Source organism: Temnothorax nylanderi, unplaced genomic scaffold (assembly GCF_030848795.1).
Source record: "Temnothorax nylanderi isolate EJ_2023f unplaced genomic scaffold, tnyl_v1.0 TNYL_tig0008_pilon, whole genome shotgun sequence".
In the NCBI taxonomy this organism is placed as follows: Eukaryota; Metazoa; Arthropoda; class Insecta; order Hymenoptera; family Formicidae; genus Temnothorax; species Temnothorax nylanderi.
The window spans coordinates 125,249-147,115 of record NW_027249070.1 but is presented as its reverse complement, the minus strand read 5'-3'; the positions used below and the strand labels follow the sequence as shown (position 1 = coordinate 147,115).

Genomic DNA, 21,867 nt, shown 5'->3' with positions numbered 1-21,867 from the left:
GCTCGATTTCTACGGCACCCGCGCGCTTTATCATGTTAAATAAACAGAAGGACGTAATTGTCAGTAACAAAATCGAGATATTCCAATAGCGCAGGGTATAAACTAAATAGTTCTTTTTGAATCATCTCTATATCTTCGGTGGTTGCCCAGATATTTGCGATAAACTATAGGAAAGACCGTGCCAAGCCAGCAACACATGGCCTTGACCTACTTGAGCGGCGGGCGCGCGGGCGGGACACTTGTCACGAGCTATACATTGACCTACTTTCTAAATTGACCTTGACTTATTGATCGCCGAGTCCGGGAATGCCGGCGCGCGCCGCGGCGTGCACGGCAACGTCTATCGTAAATATTTTGATGTTTTCGCTAACTGATTTTTAAAGATTTATTTTAAGTATAATAGCGAGTGACCTGCTTCCAAAGCAGCGTCATTTACGCTGCCACAGCTTCCTCCCTAATGTGAGATGTAGATATTATTTAATGATATTGCAATCACATTAGCGTTAATTACAATATTTTATGTCGTTTTTGAATGATGTTATTTATATCTGCGGTGGTTGCTGAGATATATAAGAATTTATTAATCGTTAACTATATACATAATGCAAAAGCATTTTATAACTTTCTATCGTTCAATCTTGTTCGAGAGAGCATGCCTCACATTAAAGGACACATAACAATGATAAGATGAACGTATTTCTTGAGATTAGTCCCGTGTCGTTCGTCGCATTTCGGACCGTCTTCCTGCTTCCTGCCGAGCACGAGCGACGGCATTCGTAGCTCATTTTTCTCGTTGCTTAGCATTATGCAACAATATTCTAAAACTTTTTATCGTTCAATTCTGTTCGAGATAGCATGCCTTACATTAAAAGGCACATAACAATGTTAATATAACCTCATTTTTAAAGAATTTGTTAAAATTCGTAGGCTGATTTATTGAGTCCGAAATGCGACGTACGACACGGGAGTCGGGACTAATCTCAAGAAATACGTTCATCTTATCATTGTTATGTGTCCTTTAATGTGAGGCATGCTCTCTCGAACAAGATTGAACGATAGAAAGTTATAAAATGCTTTTGCATTATGTATATAGTTGACGATTAATAAATTCTTATATATCTCAGCAACCACCGCAGATATAAACATCATTCAAAAACGACATAAAATATTGTAATTAGCGCTAATGTGATTGCAATATCATTAATAATATCTACATCTCACATTAGGGAGGAAGCTGTGACAGCGTAAACGACGCCTGCTTTGGAAGCAGATCACTCGCTATTATACTTAAAATAAATCTTTAAAAATCAGTTAGCGAAAACATCAAAATATTTACGATAGACGTTTCCGTGCACGCCGCGGTGCGCGCCGGCATTCCCGGACTCGGCGATCAATAAGTCAAGGTCAATTTAGAAAGTAGGTCAATGTCAAACTCGTGACAAGTGTCCCGCCCGCGCCGCCCGCCGCTCAAGTAGGTCAAGGCCATGTGTCGCTGGCTTGGCGCGAGAAAGTCTTCTCTATCGTTTATCGCAAATATCTGGGCAACCACCGAAGATATAGAGATGATTCAAAAAGAACTGTAGTTTAGTTTATGCTCTGCGCTATTGGAATATCTCGATTTTGTTACTAACAATTACGTCCTTCTGTTTATTTAACATGATAAAGCGCGCGCGTGCCGTAGAAATCGAGCGCCAAGCGAATTTTTATTTTCATTAAACGCTTATATCTCGGCAACCAATCTTATTATTAGTATATTTATTAATTATATTTGTTTAAATTACAATTAATTGACCCTTATGCGGCCCGCAAAACGCTTCAACTCATTTCCCACGTTGATCATGACACCGGCACCGCAGTAAATTGAGAAAACCCGTAAGGCATGTGTTTTTCTCGGAACAGCAAGATATAACTTACATTACTTTGCTAAGAAATTCCCAATTATTTAATAGAGATTAACAAGCTTGCGAAACAATTAGCGTTGTGTCAACGTATATTTTCTAAGACTCGTTTAGAGCTGTATACAGGGCGACGGCATTCGTACCTCCTTTCTCTCGTTGTCTAGCTTTATGCAACAATATTCTGAAACTTTTTATCGTTTAATCTTGTTCGAGGGACCATGCCTCACATCAAAGGACACATAACAATGATAAGATGAACGTATTTCTTGGGATTTAGTTTCGTGTCGTCCGTCGCATTTCGGACCGCGGCGTCTTCCCGCCCGCGCCGAGCGCGAGCGACGGCATTCGAATCGTATCTTCCTTTTTTTCGTTGTCTAGCATTATGCAGAGGCATTTTATAACATTTTATCGTTCAATCTTGTTCGAGAGAGCATGCCTCACATTAAAGGACACATAACAATGATAAGAGACTCGTTTAGTGTATCGGGCATTCGTATAGCTCCTTTCTCTCGTTGCCTATAACATTATGCAACGATATTCTGAATCTTTTTATCGTTTAATGTTGTTCGAGAGAGCATACTTTGCGTTAAAGGATACATAGCATTGATAAGATGAATGTATTTATCGAGATTTGTTTAGATGTCTTTTGTCATCACATTTCGGACCGTCTTCCTGCCGAGCACGAGCGACGAGACATAGTTTCCTTTTTTCGTTGCCTAGCATTATGCAAAGGCATTTTATAACTCTTTATCGTTCGATCTTGTTCGAGAGAGCATACTTCGCATTAAAGGATACATAGCAATGATATAAGGTGAATGTATTTATCGAGTATTTGTTTAGGTGTCATTTGTCACATTTCGACGCTCCAATTTTCTCGCCGAGCGAACAGCAACGGCATTCGTAGCTCCTTTTTCTCGTTGGCTAGCATTATGCAACAATATTCTGAAACTTTTTATCGTTTAATCGTTGTTCGAGAGAACATACTTCGCATTAAAGGACACAACACTTGTGTCGACTTGTCAGTAAATGGAAAGCACCATCAGCATACGAATTTTAACGAATTCTTAAAAAATGAGGTTTTGTTAACATATTGTTAAGGCATGCTTTCTGGAACAAGATTAAACGATAAAAGGTTTTAGAATGTTGTTGCATAATGCTAGCCAACGAGAGAAAGGAGCTTGTAGTTCGCTCAACGAGAAAGTCGGTGTGTCGAAAATGCGACAAACGACACTAAAGAAATCTCGAGAAATACATTTATCTTATCATTATTATGTGTCCTTTAATGCGAAGTATGCTTTCTCGAACAACATTAAACGATAAAAAGTTTCAGAATATTGTTGCATAATGCTAGGCAACGAGAAAAAGATAGCGGAGAGTGCCGTCGGGCAGCGCTCGGGAAGATAGAAGCTCTATGATATATATGTATGACAAACGACAAAGGCGGATTTTCGAGAAATACGTTAATTTTATCATTATTATCTGTCCTTTAATGTGAGGCATGCTCTCTCGAACAAGAATAAACGATAAAGAGTTATAAAATGCCTTTGCATAATGCTAGCCAACGAAAAAAAAAAAGCTACGGATGCCGTCGCTCGCGCTCGGCGGGAATTATAGGTAGAGACAGACGGTCCAAAATATGACAACCGACACGACTAATCTCAAGAAATACGTTCATCTTATCATTGTTATGTGTTCTTTAATGTGAGGCATGCTCTCTCGAACAAGATTGAACGATAAAAAGTTTCAGAATATTGTTGCATAAAGCTAGACAACGAGAGAAAGGAGGTACGAATGCCGTCGCCCTGTATACGCAGCTCTAAACGAGTCTCAGAAAATATACGTTGACACAACGCTAATTGTTTCACGAGTTTATTAATCTCTATTAAATAATTAGAAATTTTTTAGCAAAGTAAAGTAAGTTACATCTTGCTGTTCCTACGGTGCCGGTGTCATGATCAACGTGGGAAATGAGTTGAAGCGTTTTGCGTGTCGCATATGCGTCAATTAAGGAGGTTGGTTATTGCGTCCCGCTGTTGGGCAAGCGGCGCGGCAGGGGGAAAGCATGTAGATTAGATTTTCGTCGCGTGAAATAAACGAATTTTAGCAAATAAATATGTAGTGGAATGCATTCAATTGCTGTTTCTTAAGGTTTAAAAAGAGTTGTTTCTACAATTGAAACCCAAATACGTTATTATCCACGTTGAAATGTGGAAATAATAAATGTGGTCCTGTTTTATTTTTACAATTTCTTGATAACTATAAAGACGAATCATTTCAGTCTTTGAGAAAGTTCTTCCTAAATATGTAAAGAATTATTTGCACCTATTTTCATTAAATTCTTATCATTTTTAATATATGCTTTCGAGAGTTACATTACAGGTTAGGTAACATTTTTGCTGTGTCGCCCGTGTATAAGAGAGAGACAAGAATATAACTTCAATAATTAATTACTCGACAACCATGCAGACAATTATCTTCAACTTTGGCATCATGGACGACAGATTCCCATAGACGAATATCTTCCATAAATTTGAACTTATTCTTATCAAATTGATTTGAGCAACCTGCACCCTCCTTAATTGTAATTTAACAATTAAACAAATATAATTTAAAAATATAATAATAATAAACGAAATTTTATATTTTAGTATTAGGTTAAAATTAAACAATTAGAAGAATTTGATCACGTATCGTGGAGATGCACAACGGATCATAAAAATGGTTGAAAGTACGTATTAGGATGAGATATGCTAGGCGAAAATGGCGATTCTCGGTGTCGAAAACTCCGTTTTAAATCAGCAAAAGTATCAGGTTAGCATGTTGGGCAAGGAGGTCGACGGAGGTATTCTAAACGAGGGTGTTGCCTCCCCACATTGCCTCCGCTTAGTCACGCTGCTATTGGTCAGAGCGCGGGAGCCTACTGCCCCTTCTGTGCATACCCGCCAGCGCTCTGATTGGCCGTTGTGGTCGGCTGGGCATCCGCACCGCGCCAACCGCGCGCCGTTTCGATGACGATGGGTAATAAGTAGGGGTAGGCGTGCCGCTCTCTGCTGGAGAATACCTACTGCAACCTCCTTGCTCATCATGCTTCCCGCGTAACAGGAGCGATTTCTCAGGAATTACAGACGACTCCAAACTCGAGATTCTCGCTTTTCTCACAACTTAAAATTCTTTTCATAATTTTTATGATCTTTCAAGCGTGTCAACGAATGCATAATGCATTTCTCACTATTACTTAATAATAATTTAATACTAATATGTATTGTTTATTAAATTAATGACTGAAACTACGAAATAATATATACATATACATATATTAATAGATACATAATATTCTTAGCAGAAAAATATTTCTCGACATATGTACGTCCAATGGCTTCAGTAAGCGGAGTTTCGCTTACTGCAGAGTCTTGTCGACTTGCGTTATGCAATAACATTTTATTGCCATAATTTTTTATCGTTGAATCCCTTTCAAAAACATGTATCATCCATTAGCAAACGTATAACGTTGATAAATTAAAGATATTTTTCGAAAATTGTCTAGTATCGCACATACTTATATGTATATACTATACATGTATACGAAACCACACTTTCCTGCTTGGAATCTTTATTATGCAATAATATTTCATAACTTTTTACCTTTAAATCCTGTGCAGAAATGCAAGCTAAGTTTTAATAGCATTATTAAAAATATTAAATTGAAGATAATTTCTCGAGAATCGTAAAATGTTATAAGTTATAACGTTACGTATCAGTAGATATACATGCATATCTACAAGCCGTTTGCCTCGTAAATGTATTATTCAATGGCATATTAAAATTGTTCATTGTCAAATTTATTGCAAAAATGCATACTTACCATTGATTGTTACAAGACGTTGTTGAAAAAAATGTTTCTCAAAAATTGTGTTTGAAATCTATATATCTATTTGGATTTTCATAAGAAATTTGTCTATCTTAATTATGTAGAGAACGCTTAAGGGGTGGAAGGACACGTCACGCATGACATTTCATCGGAAAATTAACACGAGAGAGCAGATTGACACGCTACCATACATATGTACTTCGATGTATAGTGCATCGATACGTAGAATCTGGGGATCAGAGAGATTGATATACGAATCCGAACATTAAGAAATTTTCCCTGCATTCAAAATATAATACGATAGAGCGCACGAAAAAGGGTGAGGTAATTTTACGTTTTTCCGAGGCGCGAGGCGGAAGGAGAAGAGCGGAAGAGAAGGGGTGCCATAGGGTCATCCACAGGGTAATCCGTTTGTCGACCCGATTGCAGGTCAAAGTTCCAGTTTCCCGTCGGGCGTGCGTGGTCGAGAGAGGACTGGCTCGTCGTTATGACGACGTGACGTAACGATCGCGTCATCATCGCGGGACATCGGGACATCGGGACATCGGGACATCGGGACATCGGGACATCGGGATGGAACGGAAGGTCAATGAACTCCCAGCTCCCAGCTTCAACCACGCAGCGTTCGTTCCGACCACGAGCGACCAGACGCGAGACGTACGCGACTGGTTGGCTGGCTAGATGGCTGCAGGCGCTGCAGCTTGCAGCCTGTACTGGCCTGTAGCCCCTGCAGGCTGGGCGCTAGGCAGAGGCACGGACGAGACGGGGTGAATCGGGTGAATCAAGTGAATGGGGGACGCGAGACGCGACTCCCTCCCCCCCCCCCCCCATTGTTTTCGATACCATCGATTCGACTTGTATTGAGCTCGATGTCCTTGCCGTATGCATCAACCCGTATGCATTAGCGACCGTAATGGTACCGTAAATCTCGTTTAACGTACCATTTACTAGACACGACTGAAATTTTCACGTCGGATAATTGGGCGTAATTGCAGGTAAATAGCGGCCGTAATCACCGTCGAGACAATAAGTCTATAAAATAATTTGTTTTAGAACTAATCTTTCTTTTGTTGCCAGTTTTATATCCGAGATCCCGTTTTCAAGAAAATTAGTTTGAAAAAATTTGGAAAAATTTATAATTTTGAAAATAATCTACGTTTCCAGTTACAAAAGTAATATGTATAATCATATACCATTTTTAAAATATATTAAGCTGAGTTTTATTTTTCTTAATGCATATGAATTAAATCTTACATATTTTTATATAATCTAGAATTATATAAATATAGGAAAATGAGAAGAGAAAGGGAGAGAAAGGCATCACGCATAATAATCTATGGTTATATAAATAATCCTATAATATCCGATAATTTTAAGTTTATTTCAGCTTGACCATCTTGATTTCAACTTTGCCAAGTCAAAATTATCCGATGTCCGACATTCCCTTAATAATTGCCTTTTTTAGCCAATATCTGTATATTTTATATAAACTTTTCTAGACTACATTTCATAACTCGTTAATTCGAAAGTGGTCAACTGTAACTGTTGTTTGAGCCTCGAGCCTCGAGGCGCGTGATGATGCGCGTCGCGATCGCGATATTCACGCGGAATGGAGAACGCGACGAGAACAGGTCATCGCGTGACGCCTAGTGTGGTACACGCGTACGTACGTACGTATATGTACATACGTACGAGGAGTGAGATCCAAAATTGACCGCGACAAAGAATCGAAGGCTACAGGATTAAGCCCCGACCGAGTTTGTTCCGCATTGCGCGGCGGCAGGAACTGGAAACTGGAAACTGGGACGTATTGTCAGTGGCCTTCTCAATGACGTGAATGACGTCACTACGCCGCGCCGCGCCGCGCCGCGCCGCGCCGCGCGTCGATGAGAAAACTGGGCCAAAGACATTGCGTAGGGCATAGGACGCAGGGCGTAGGGCGTAGAGCGTAGAGCGTAGGGGGATGGGGTAGAGAAAGCGAAGGATCACGGACAGTCCAACATAGAGCGTAGAGTCCACGTTGGAAGCTGCGTCTATCTCGAGATAAAACTACTTATTTGCGTTTCGTTTCGTGTGACCGTTTCACCATCCTCCGCGAGAGACCAACTAACAATAAGTACTCGTCAGCTTCGAAGGGGTGGTAGAAGGTTTCCACGAATTTGGAATATCTCAATTCTCCATATATAGTTTGAGATACTTTTGAGAGAATTTTAAATTTTCGTAGTATACCGTGGCATAATTTACTATTGGAGTTGAATTTTTTCGCTCAGCATTTTCTCAGCGCATTTGTAGAATTGTAGAATAATAACGGTAATAACACGTTTAATCGATTTCAAATTAAATCTATCAGTCCTATAATCTTCATGAGACGGTAGAAAAAAGGGAGCGGATTATTATAATCCTCTCTAAAGTGAAATTTATTTTATTTAAAAATCGATCTTTTAAAAAGAAATTTATGTCGACGTTATAAGATGTCAACGGTAAACATTTTATAATATATATGAAAGCAGTAAAGATATCGAGGCATTGCAGAGAGCGGAAAGTGGCTATTTAACTAAACGTGAGGGATTAATCCTTTTTGGAATAAATGATAATCGGAATAATTCAAAATTGATGGAAGGATGTTTAACGTTAAAGAAAAGAGCTATTTTTATAAATGGCAAAGAGAAAAGAGAGAGAGAGAGAGAGAGAGAGAGAGAGAGAGAGAGAGAGAGAGAGAGAGAGAGAGAGAGAGAGAGAGAGAGAGAGAGAGAGAGAAATGAACGAGAGGAAGAGAATAAGCTAGCGGATCATTGAATGAACTATGACATTTCACGGAGGTGGATACCTACCGATCTACTTTGTCCAAGACTCGTGAATGGGGCTCCTGCGCATCCTGACGTCACACAGGAGTGCAAGCTCCTGCAACTAGGTCAGGCTTTAGTTCTGTCATGGCCATGGATAAAAACACATACTTACCGCGACTGCAATGCGCGTACGTACCTATACCTACCTACCTACCTACCTACCTATCCTCTTTCTCTCCTCCGCGAAAGATATTTCGTTGCCCAATGTGTGTGTAGCGCGTTAAGATACGCGTTGGATACAGAGACTAAAGGAACGAGCGCGCCAACAGATACGAATAAATACGTTGCTATATACTTATATATGTATGTATAAGCAGTATAAGCTATAATACAATATACCTACATATGTATATTCGCGACGCGACGCGACGCGACGCGCGACGCGCGACGCGGCGCGGCGCGGCGTCTCGCCGTTCGTACTCGTTGAAACGAGTATTTGTTCGCGCTCGTTTGCTTATTGTTAGTCTGAATTCGGCTTTACTTATACCGCAACTTTCAGAAATTGACCAGGCGTGCTTGGCAAGCTTCGGTTGACTTCTGCTTTTAACGTGCACCACGTGTTCTTAAGACAATCCTCTGTCTAGGATACGAATAAAGAACCGGTCGCGAATTATTCTGATCTGTCAAAATGATATCGAAATCGTGCGAGAAATAATGTTCATGTATTTAGATTTTCTTGGATTCTACGAAGCTTTATGCTATTATAAAATATAGTATAAATAACGTGAACAAAATGTATGATTCCAAGCATCGTTTCTCCAAGTATAAAAACTGTACCGTTTGGCTTGCGAAATTTGTCATTTGAATTATTATTTTTGCTACTACTATTCTGCCAATTTATTTCTAATGATATAATTGTTTGTACATTTTTTATGGTTACGTTACGTTACGATTTGGTAGAGGGTAGAAGAAAGGGAAAAAAGATTTTAGAATGAAAAACGTTTATTTGAAACGTAAAGGTCGATATAGACAAAACAATACAAAACATTCAGTCCTGAGTGTAACGGATCTTTATCCCATGGCATCTTTCTTGTTGCAACACGACGATTATTCCGCGCGATTACATCATCATATTTACGCATGTATATTTAACGATGACCCGCGACCGTGGCGCATATGATTTTGTTCTCTCGCATTTTCGCTTATTGATAACATCTAATCGTGCAGACACGCTTGGGAGTACCTACAAGGCACTAGAGATGAATCGCACAAACATTCTTTATAGATGAGTTTGCGGAAGGTTTCTACAGATATGTGTGTGCGTGTGTGTGTGTGTGTGCGTGTATGTGTGTGTGTGTGTGTTTTTGTCCCAATCGCTTTTGTATTTCATGAGTCATACATTTTTGCTAATCACATTTCAGTTCGTTTCTTTCCCCCATATTTTATATTACATTTTTCGACTTTTTGTGATTAATCAGTCTTTGTCAGTTGTGAAGGATTCCCTCAACGTACACTTGTTGTACGTTTTTTCTTCCATAAACAATAATAATTACATGTCGTGCGATTACGTACTGCCAATTAACCTGATTAAGCTTTTCGCCGTTTACGTAACGATCAACGCGGAAAGAAACAATCGTAACTGGTATTAATCAGTCACTTGTTTTAAATTGTAACTTTGATATAAGTTTTTGATAGATTTAAAAGCAAATAGATCTAGGGTCATATAACTTTAGTTAGACCTGAGATTAAAGTAATCTAAATAATAAATTGTAAACTTATGTGAATAAAGTATGGTAATATTATACAAAAATATAAAAAAAATGGATATAATTATTTAAGAGATAAGCGATAAGAATTTTTTAATAGATTTAATAATATTTCGGATCTTCTCAAAAAACCTAAACGCGCACTTTGTTCTTTTTTATTTTGACTCAAGTCAATCTTGCTCATTAATATCTTAAAAGCTACGAGTGTTTGGAAAACATCAATAGTGATATGTATCGCTTATCATTTTTCAACAATATCCGTCGATCCCAATTCTTATAATGTATCTACATATCTTGTACTTAAATAATACTGATTTCTGAATACTTGATTTTTAATACTATATATACAAATAAAAGACTTTTTCTTTCGCGCAACTGAGATGGTTCGCTGGTATAAACAATATTCTTACACGAGTGATTTGCTTTTCTTATACATAATAATTCACAATTATAATAGTACAATTATCATAGTACAAATTATTAAGGACAATATCCTTATTTTGCATCTAAAATAATTTTGAGATATACTATAAATTTTACGCGCCGATATAGATATACGTAATTGACTTTTATCGCGCGATTAAGAAATCGCGACTCTTTATAGTGCCGATGAAAAGTATGATAAAAGTATATCATTCTCATTATGATCGACAATGATGAATGAAGGAAGCATAAGTATAAACGAGAAATAATTATATTAATTTATCGTTTGTTCGACTTTTTTTCTCAGATGTATTCGTATAGCCCTCGCTATAACGTTACTTTGATACCTTGGAGGCATATATGCGTCGTTTAAATGCATTCAAAAATTGCATTTTCCAGCGTATCGAGTAGTTTAATTTAACCTTTTTGCGACATTATTATTGTTATTGTTATTATTATTATTATTACATCGTAATTTCTCGTCTCTCATTAAAGAGAGTAATTTCTATTAAATAATTAAATTCTTGCTAGTGGAAATTACAATATAGAGATAATCATGTGTTTAATAAAATCTTGCATATAAGTTTACTGATGAGTGACAATATGAATTATAATACATATTAATATTGTACATTAAATTTATCAGTCTGCACGTTCGTACATTCTAAACATCTCGCGTACGCTTAATCAGAGAACATTAGTCAGATAGTCAGAGAAAAATATCTAATTGAGAGTTGAGTGGCTGTATTATAGTTCTACATGTAGGTACACAACACATATCGTGACGAGAGGGAGAGAGAGAAAGGGAGAGAGAGAGAGAGAGAGAGAGAGAGTTTTTTGGCTTTAAACACTCTGCGGCAAAGTCTTTAATAAAAAGGTGTTGCAAAAGTATTAGAAACTATTGTGCAGACGATCCTGAATACACGAAAGTTTATCTTATTCTCTTGATATACATTGCATATCTCAATTCAAGATTAATAATTCAGAAAATAATCAACAAGATCGACCGTACGTCCTTTTGTCGTTCACTTCCGTAATTCAATAATATGCAAATAATTTTTGCATATTATCCAGTATCGAAGATCGTATGCAACCAATACGATCGTGGCGTATATCAAGAGATACGGCAGTTTAACGTAATCTCTCTTTATGTTAATTGTTTTTTCATTTCCTTCCTCATCGCTCGTCTCGCTGAGCTCATCGCCGAGCGATTAACTCGCGTTGAGTCAGCGTTATACGCTTGACTTATACTACTCGAAAGGGAAGTAGGCATTCGCCTGCTTCGACTCGAGAAGTTACGCCGGTATATTACGGTAGTGAGTAAGTCGCACGTGAAATGTAATCGCGGTCGAATGAACGACGAGACAACGGAGGAACGTGAGAGAAGGGGGGAAGGAATCCAGGAAGAGCCCGAAATTACGGATATCGCGTGATTTCCTTTGGAATTCGTAATTTTTATCTGGCAATGACAACGTCACAACAACGACGACGTGACGGGACGTAACGAGTTATGTTCGTTATAGTTATATCGCGAGCACGACGATCAAAGGACGACGTTCGATCGTGCATGCCTTTTCGATTTTATCCTTAACTTTTTAGTTTCTTCAGTCCTAGTATCTTGGTCCTGCGCAGCGATCGAAATTGGTGATAAAACTCACTCCGCCATCAAATTCGCTCATTTACGACGTGTCGTGTAGATATCTATATCGATAGAGATCGATCGGATCCTGGCAGGAGGAGGGTTGTATCATTTGCTGCTGAAAAGCGGAATTTCGGGGAATCCTTTGAGTGGGTAGACCGGATGGTCCTCGGACATATATGTAGGGCACCGGGCTACGCAAGATCCTCTTCGGGCTCTTCTTCGCGTGCTTCTTCTCCTTGTTGCTATCCCACTTGGATGAGGTGATCTTGAGATTCTGAAAGGCCCGTCGTAGAGTTTCCGCGGTGGAGGACCTCTTGAGAGAGTCGCTATCGCTGCTGCTATGCGCATCCGAAGGACTGGAGGAGTACGACAAGGGCGAAACACCACCACGAGGTAGACTCCTGACGTCCTTGGGAGGGCTCCAGGTGCGCTCCGACGATCTTTGCACGCTAGTGCTAAGCCGCTCTTGCGATCGCGTCGGTCGTCCTCGCAGCCGCTCCGGATAGCAATGTGTTCTCGAAGACCTGCTGGATCTGCACAATCGTTCACCGCTACCACGCCGCGACAGATGTTCTCCGCTTCCGGTACTGCCACCGCTGCTGCAGCCACTGTCAGTGCTGCACTCGTCGTCACCGATCTCACCCATCACCGGCGTTCTACCTCGATGATGATGATGATGGTGATGCTGCTGCTGATGATGATGATGATGATGATATCGATGATGATGCTGTCGGTGATTGTTCAAATCATCCACGGTCAGCTGCGTGGACTCCTCCATATCATTTGACATTTGACTCGTGCGACACTTGAAATCACACGGTTCTACAACGGTAACGCAACGAGATATCGAAAGGACGAAGATATAGATATACCGTGGCGACCGGGTAACACTATTACGTGTCTATTACGTGAATCGTTGCATAGATTTGTCCTTTCGGATTTTGTGGATGTATGTAGATTCTAGATGTATATATCCACGCGGATTTATGTCGGGTGCTACCGTTGCGCCGCGCCGCGCGCGTACTTGCCGCGCGTGGACCGAAAGTGGATCCCAGTTGTCTCTGTCCAACTTTCATATACGGAAATGGACACCTGTTACTCGATACTTTTGGGTCTTTTGACAACCCCAGACTATATTTATTACTCCGCTGTATTTATCTTTTTCGTCCGATCGATCGATCGCTCGATCGTTTCTTCTCCTCGTCAGGACGATTTGCTCTCAATTTACGTTTTGCTCTCACGAGATTAAACTGAGCCCGATGCGCTCGACACGCGATCTTTTATACCCTCGCAGCTGAACGCGGGAACACGCGCATGCCCCGCCGTCCACGTGAAAGTACGTGTGCGTCCGAGGATATCGCGAGGGGGTTGTAGGAAGCTGTGCATCGAGCTGCACAGCGGTAATGGAAACGAGACACCGCCACCGATAAAACTCTTGGTTTAGTCTTCGAACCGAAGACTCTGCGTCGACAATTTAAAAAAGGACGGTAGCGATTAGCGATAATTAACACGTGACATCGTAGTGATCGAGATATATATGTCCGATCTTTCGCGATTACATTTAAACTTGTCAATATATAAAATACATTGTCAGTGGAAATCAACTTGATTTTGACAAATAAATCTGACATATTCATATTCGATTTTAGCAAATTTACACGAGAGAGATACATGCGTGTGACGTTTTCTTTTAAATTAATTTAAATATTTTTGTCTGAACAAAATATCTTTTATTTAGATATTATATATTTTTTAACAAATTAAGGAGAGCGCAATATTTAATATTCTCTATCTTGATTGTATTATATTAATTAAACATAAACTATCTCTTTTCGCTATGTGCCTCGTAAGTCGTCGATCGATTCTCTTCTGGTAATATTATCGATTATTTACTATAATTACATCTCATGCCATGCGGTCGCGCATTGCAGTTTTTAATATTTCATCGCTAGATGATTCCGATTATACACGCGGATACAATCGTAGCGATCAGATAACGGTGGTCCCGTAACCGATATTCAAGAATATAATTTTAATTTAGTATTTTGGGAGAGCTGCATTCTCTCCCTCTCATTCTGTCCCTGCTCAACTCTCCCTCTCTTCCTCCCTCCTCCCTCCTCCCTCCTCCCCTCCCCCCCTCTCTCTCTCTCTCTCTCTCTCTCTCTCTCCATCTATAATATAGATTTTGGAAACTAATTATACTGCGTTCATCGAACCTACCGATCGATGTCAAGGGGTGGATGTACCTGCGAGAGAAGTAATTTTGAAAATCAATACGTGCAATGCCGATTATTTGATTCCCAACCAAAAACACCCGCATTGATTATACGTTCTCTCTATGTATAATATATGTATCTAAGCATATGTATGCGTATAATTAAATGGATCAACAAGAAGTTTTGATTATATTCTGATCTATTTGTATCACAAAAATTACTATAATTGTACGCGTAGAAATCGGAATAAACAGATAATTTTAACGTTATCTCGACGAAAAGACGTACAGCTATAATACTCTGCAAGATATAATATTACCCTCCCCCCTGCCGAGAATCTCATAAGCTAAATTGCGCTTACCAATTAGTCAACTGACTGATATTCCGACACTGAACAAATTTAATTCACGTGGACAGAAACGTGAGGCGCGGTATATATAAACCAATTGCAAATCAACACTTTCTTCCCGCTCCCGCTACCATCGCCTTTACGATAGATTCGATAACGCGACAAAGCACGTTTGTCCACTATTATATGTATAGCTCTATTAATAATACACTACTAGAATAGTAAAAAGGAAATGTTTGACGATAAAAATATATACTAATATACATATAAATATATAATACATAATGCAAATATAGCATAAAAAAAGTATCGCGGTAAGAATTCCCCCTCCCCCTCCCTCTCTCTACGTATGCTGAGCGCGCGCGCGTGTGTGTGTGTATCTTTTTTTAATTTGATATTTTATACGGTATTTTTCTTTTATTTTTCAACATAAAGTAGATAATCTAAATATTTAAAACGTCAATAAGTATTGAAGAAGTATAGTAGTAATTTTCTGAAAAAAAATTTAAAATTTATCAAATTTAATCTAAAATAATTTATTGTCACAAAATTATATGATCTCTGGATATTGCAGTTTATATGTATAGCATGCGAATGCAACGTGACTAAAATTTATAGATTTATATTTTAATTCTCCATAAACCCCTCCCCCCCCCCTGGTAAATTCGTTATATCATGATGCAAAAGTTAATGCAATTGTTAATGTTCGATACAAATTTATAAATGAGGAAAAGGACATTTGTTTATAACGTACATTAATCAAATGTGTATTCACACATACTCTATATTATACGTTTACATCTATATATTACAGCTATATATCGTGATGAATTACTTTTAAATCTATTCCACAAATGTTATTTCGAGAATTACAATTGTTTAATATATGACGTTCACAATAATAGTTGTATGAAAAAATACGTCGTAGAATTTTACAGGATAAATTATTAAATATTATTAAAATTAATAAAGGAGCTTGCCGCAAATTCACATGTCACATTTCGATCTATATAATTTAAATATTTGTGTTCCAATGGCACGGAACAGAAAAAGTGATGGAAATAATAAAACGACGCGATGTCTTGTCGATTGCGCGTGCATGTTTTGTAAATTGTACGATCACGATTACTCATCTCCCGCCGGTATCTCTCGCAAGTCATCTCTCACTGTCACTATCCCGCATAAGTATACGAGTTATACGAGAAGGTATGTGATTATGCTTGACGATGACGTCTGCTGGCATTCACGTAGCAAAAACCAATATTATTGTTGGCAACTTGCATAACTGCGCATAGGGCGCAATGACAAAAACTCAACTGATTACGCAACGCTGTATAACAATGCCAATTGCGAATGTGTAAATGGGCTTTACGGCTTACGGCATAAAGCTCGACTGTCACTTTCTTTCTCAGCCGGTCCGTTGCTTTATCTCTCTCGAAAAATAGCGATTGATTCTAAGGCTATTCTCTCCTTATCCTGCCGTTAATTAATTAACCATCTAGATGGCAAATCAAAACGATATAATATATAATGTACTTTTTTTTATTAATTATATTTATAATATTGATAATTGTAGCTTACGTACAGTAATTAGCTACGAGAAATCGCAAAAAGCAACAATTGAAATAGATCTGATTTCTTGTCGGTGGTAATTGTTTTTAACAGAAATTTTTTCCAATTTTAGAATTATTTGGAAACAATTTAGAAATTATTTTAAAATTTTATTTATAGAAATTTATTACTTAATTTTAAATAACAAAACTACAATTATAAACATAAAATACTGGTATAATGTTATAGTGATTTAAAAAATTATATTACATATGATTACGTATGATGACTGACAATAAATAGAAAAACAAACGTCTATACGCCTATAAAATTTCTCGCCATCTTTATCCTTTATGTGAGGTGTTACTATGATGACTTTACCTTACTATGATTTATCATTTATCTCACTGTGCCTCAAGCAAAAGTAATCTCAAAAGACTTGTTAATATAAATATGCAATAATTTACAGTTGTTGCAGCGCTCTAATTGTCGGCAATTATTTTGAAAATTGGAAAATTATTACATCGATATGCATAAAACGTATTTCACGATTTTCACAAATGACGAATAGCCAAATTTATCTTGTGGCTATTATACGTTATGTCGATGTAATAGTATGATAACGTTATGTACGTATTGTTTATATACGTCTCAAATCTTCTTGATTCGAGAGCTTTCAATAGCGATGACGTGAAATTACATAAAGGCACGTGTTTATGTTTCAGAAATAGCATGTGTTACCTGCACAATTATGCGTAATATGGATTAATTAAAACAACACGTAACAAAACGCAAACATAATAGAACCGGCCATGTATTTATATAATTTACCTATTTATAATTATAAGAATGAGATAAACATATTATATACTTAAGTTATGCGTTTTGTTTTAAAATAATTCATAACAATTGGTGTATTAAATAATATTTAATAATATATTAATAATTTATTAGAAATATGTTTATGATGTATTTATCGTTCTAATACTTCTCATGAATTTTATTGTTATATAATGATATGTATAAGTTAACCGAGCATTCACATATTTTTGTGACTTACATAAAATCCGTCCTATTGCATAATATTGCACTTTTAACGTAAAACTTTTATGTTTGCATGCAAAGTCTCGTTAATAGATTTCATCGGCCGCCATCAAAGTTCTCTTCTGCACGGCTCTAAGTCGCAATAACGAAACAATGCTTTGTCGTTAATTGGATACTCGGGTCGTTGCTTTATTATAAAAGCCAGTTATTAAAACACGCCGCTTTGTTACGTAACGCTCAGTATATCTCCCTGCCGATGCGTGTGACATTGGTTTTACTATCTGTTATATGTATATTATATATATATATGTGTATATTATATACATATATAGATATATATATATATATATATATATATATATATATATATATATATTAGCACGTAACAAAAGTCTCGGAGGTCTCAACTTAGCGTAAACGAGTGTTTTCTTTCTTTTACATTAACAAAATAACAACTAACATACGTGACGTTCATGAGAAAAATGTCTTAAATTAGTAATTTTTTAAGCTTATTTTAATTCTTCTAAAAGTTTATTTATTATATGTATATAATACACATCACAACGTAACATCTAAATTAAATTTTACACGTACATGCATATTTGTGTGATGTTTTATATAGGTATATACATAACATTTTACTTACATTTTATTCATTTTATATCTTAAAAGAGTATTCACGAATTCTGTCCACTTTTGGTTTAGAGTCAGTCCAGACAGCTACGAGAGCACTACTTTTGTAACGCTTTTTACATTAAATTCGTTATCACATCAGAGAAAACCGAGGATTTGGCTGAAGGATTCGGCGTAGGTCTATAAGACGCGTAATTTTCAACCAATCTCCAATTAGCATTGTGTGCCGCATATGCCAATTAGTCTTGAGAAACGTTCATTGAACAGCATGAATGAAGTAATTATTCGAGTTGTGGCTACTCTCTCTCTCTCTCTCTCTCTCTCTCTCTCTCTCTCTCTCTCTCTCTCTTTCTCTTCCTCTTCCTACACCCGATCCTTACATAATCAGATTCATAACGTGATAACATAACACATAATAGCCTTTTTGCAACAGATTACCACTAACGCAATCATTTCTCTATATTGATTAATTTACTCGAGGTCGGACGATACCAAGATTTTTCTTTACTTTGGTGGAAAATTATCCCCAGTAATATTATTCATTTATATTACTTCATTTTGTAGCAACTAATTTAACTTTCTCTTGGTCTTACGATTATCAATTTAAAATTTCGGTGCGATAAATGGTTCTGAAGTTCTGGAAAATTTTATTTTCAACGCGAGAATTGCTTGCACATTTCGAGATTAAGGACAAAAAATCGGTTCATGCATACGTACGTCATGTGAGATTACAAATTTACAAGATGTGTCCTTTTATGTAACGAAATTTTAATATAATTGTCATTGCGTATGGCGTATGCAGTGCTCGAGTTGTCACCCGCGACAACGTACACAAGAAAGAAAGCGTAAATCTTACTTAAAATATAAGTACGTCATTCTCCAAAATCTACAGTAACATTAAATATAATATTATATATAATATTACATATATGCGGGTAAAAAAAATCTTGTACCATATATAAATCGCATGATTTTATAGGCGGTAATGTAATATTTAGACGAGTTATTACAAAAAGAATAAAGTTTTTACTTTTTAACGCATTGCCATTTCTTGATGTATCTACTAGTTAATTACGCATCTTTTAAAATATTAAATGTAATTTTTAATCTGATTTATTGATTTATCGCGACTTAATTTATGCAATTTTATACAAGTTACACGGAATACTCGATAGATTTATTCGGATCTGTCTAACTCCATCTTACGTGGGAGCCATATCAAAGGATTTTTTAAAATAATACACATTGATGTACGTGCCTTTAACGTGGAACAACGCGTTCGTTTGCACGTCATCGATGATACCTTCGAGATACGTATGCATTGTACGTGTATATTTAAGAACATTGCGTCAACCCACATACTTTCCGTGCTCTATATCCTGCAGGCGTATGATATCGAACACACAAAAGAATAGGCCGTTGTAATTTTATAATATTTCGCTCATCGAGTCTTACAATTAGATTAGAAATAAAATTTTATTTTATTTATTGTTAGGCGTTATCGAAGAAATATATTTTTTCGCCTTTAAAGTATTCTTTAAATAATTTCGGGTGTTTCTGAGACAGCCTATATAAAACGGCGTGTACACGCGTATGTATAAATTTAAAAATTCTTTCCTCGAGTTCAATGTAGATTTCGATTTTCGATTTATCGTGACAAAACGATCTTTCTTATATGTTAAGTATGTAAGGTATATATGCCATGTATAAGTAAATCGTACAAGGGGGAATAAGGAGTGGAATGTGAGGGGTGGCGTTGGAATCGAGTAAGAAACACTCATACACAATTGCTTTTAAGCGGCTTTATTGATTCTGGATCTAATGGAATGCGAGGGCAGAGTTATTCGAACGAATGAGTTAAGGGGATAAAGAGAACGAACCGCGGAGAAACAAATCCGCGGTTGAAAAAATCTTTTGGAAAAGATTTCGTGGGTGTTGATCGGTCAATTTGTGGATCCATGGCATGTGTGTGTCCATGGAAATTGGTCCTTAATCTCCGATGCCTGGTCCTCCTGGTGGATATTTAGACGATTAGGCCACGTAGGCTGCATAACTCTTATACGCGTACGGTAAGGCCGGGATTGCTGAATACGCGCTGTAAGTCGGTAGGCTGTACGCGCTGTAAGCTAACGGCGCGGAAACGATGGGAGCACTGTAGGATGTCACAAGCGGGGCGCCGATGATCGCGCCGGGTGCTGGTGCTGGTGCTGGTCCTGGTGCTGGGGCGGGTGCGGGCTCTGGGGCGGGCGCAGCCGCGGCAAATGCCAAAACAGCCAACAAGCACAACTGTAACAATGAGTCAATGAGATATTTATTTAACGTAGTAATATTATACTGTTATCATTATATTGTTGCAGATGATAGTATATATACGATATTGCAAATGATAATTTATATCTAATATTATAGTCGTATATAGTGATAGAGCCAAATTCTGTGTGTTACGCGACACGGTCGCGTATATAACAACTCGATATCGTTTTACAGCGGAAATGACTGCAATCTAACGATGAGATGGCGAGAGATACACCTTACCCTTGTTATCCAACTTTTAATATACATCTTATCTCAGAATTGTTTTAAATTTATTAACTTGGGAATAAATTAGGTGTTCCATCGGGCATTTATGACTGATAACTGACATGCTTTAGAATGGCGCATATCTCTCAACGATACGTAGAGTCCTTTCGCGCGATGCGTCTCTCCTCTAACTCTCTCTCTCTCTCTCTCTCTCTCTCTCTCTCTCTGACAATGAGCGACGGAAATGAATCTGCAATAGTTTTGCGAAACTGGCGAGTGTATGCAGAATTACCCGTAAAGAGACTCGCGTACGCTTTTTGATCCAGCGATGGATCGAAAAGGACATGACGAATGACGAGACACGAACGCGGAAATATTATACGAGTCGATATTATACAGTACGCGCGGAACTAAATTATACGTATATAATATATACGTGATATACATATTACATATATGCGAGAAAAATAGACGTCACCGAGCTTGATCTCCTCGATAGAGAAATAGACACGGTGAAAAATATAAAAGGATAAATCTCAATTAACTTACCAGTTTGAACATCTTGGAGCTCGTATATGTCTGGCTAGCAGTCAGTACGATAATACTCCAAAATACGACGTCCGACCTCTTATATAGGAGCAAGAAATCCCTCATTCCCTCGACCGTGAATCTCCTTACCTCTACTTCTACCTCTACCTCCCTTCTCAGTTCTCCGGCTTCGGCTCCGACTCCGGCTCCGGCTCCAGCTCCAGCTCCGGCCTCTCTTTTCTTTCCGGCCTTTCTTAGCGCACCTTCGAAGAAGGCGTCGCCTTGTCTCAAGCGGAAAACGAACGTGCGCTAAGCCGCGCGATTTCCTCTTTTTCCATTTCTTTCTTTAGTAGTTGGCGGTTGCTGCCAACCAATGGAGCTTTGTTGCGCGATCGTACATTAATATGGGGTAGAGGCGGGCGTGATGATTCTTCAAGGTTACCCATAACGGCCTATGACGGCCAGGCATGGTCAGACTACTCTCCTTTTCTGCCTCTGGGATTGGATGCCAATAGGAGTATATGTACATATATGTATGTACTCCACAAGAGCTTCTCGACAAATAAAATAAACCTGTTATGTATATATCGCAAAATGCTATCTAACTCATCTAAATATCAATTTTGCGAATAAATTTTTAATT

General features: G+C 37.9%; 2 protein-coding genes across 2 annotated transcripts; both read right to left on the bottom strand.

Annotated features, from left to right (window-relative positions):
• Nucleotides 1–9,536: 9,536 nt before the first annotated feature.
• Nucleotides 9,537–15,267, bottom strand: LOC139782896 (uncharacterized). Its single transcript, XM_071721977.1, has one exon. The coding sequence runs from the start codon at nucleotides 13,171–13,173 to the stop codon at nucleotides 12,421–12,423; it is 753 nt and encodes a 250-aa protein (XP_071578078.1). The 5' UTR covers nucleotides 13,174–15,267; the 3' UTR covers nucleotides 9,537–12,420.
• Nucleotides 15,268–19,963: 4,696 nt separating this feature from the next.
• Nucleotides 19,964–21,562, bottom strand: LOC139782517 (uncharacterized). Its single transcript, XM_071721549.1, has 2 exons — nucleotides 21,246–21,562; nucleotides 19,964–20,462 (listed from the first exon to the last, which is right to left on the bottom strand). Exons 1-2 carry the CDS (start codon nucleotides 21,348–21,350, stop codon nucleotides 20,208–20,210), a joined length of 360 nt encoding a protein of 119 aa, XP_071577650.1. The 5' UTR covers nucleotides 21,351–21,562; the 3' UTR covers nucleotides 19,964–20,207.
• Between the last annotated feature and the right edge of the window lie 305 nt (nucleotides 21,563–21,867).

What these genes read in the sequence shown, in the direction of transcription:
- LOC139782896 (XM_071721977.1), bottom strand. Translation starts at nt 13,173, where the DNA reads ATGTCAAATGATATGGAGGAGTCCACGCAGCTGACCGTGGATGATTTG.
- LOC139782517 (XM_071721549.1), bottom strand. Translation starts at nt 21,350, where the DNA reads ATGAGGGATTTCTTGCTCCTATATAAGAGGTCGGACGTCGTATTTTGG. An exon ending in GCTCCAAGATGTTCAAACTG is followed by an intron (nt 20,463 to 21,245) that starts GTAAGTTAATTG and finishes TCATTGTTACAG; the next exon opens with TTGTGCTTGTTGGCTGTTTT.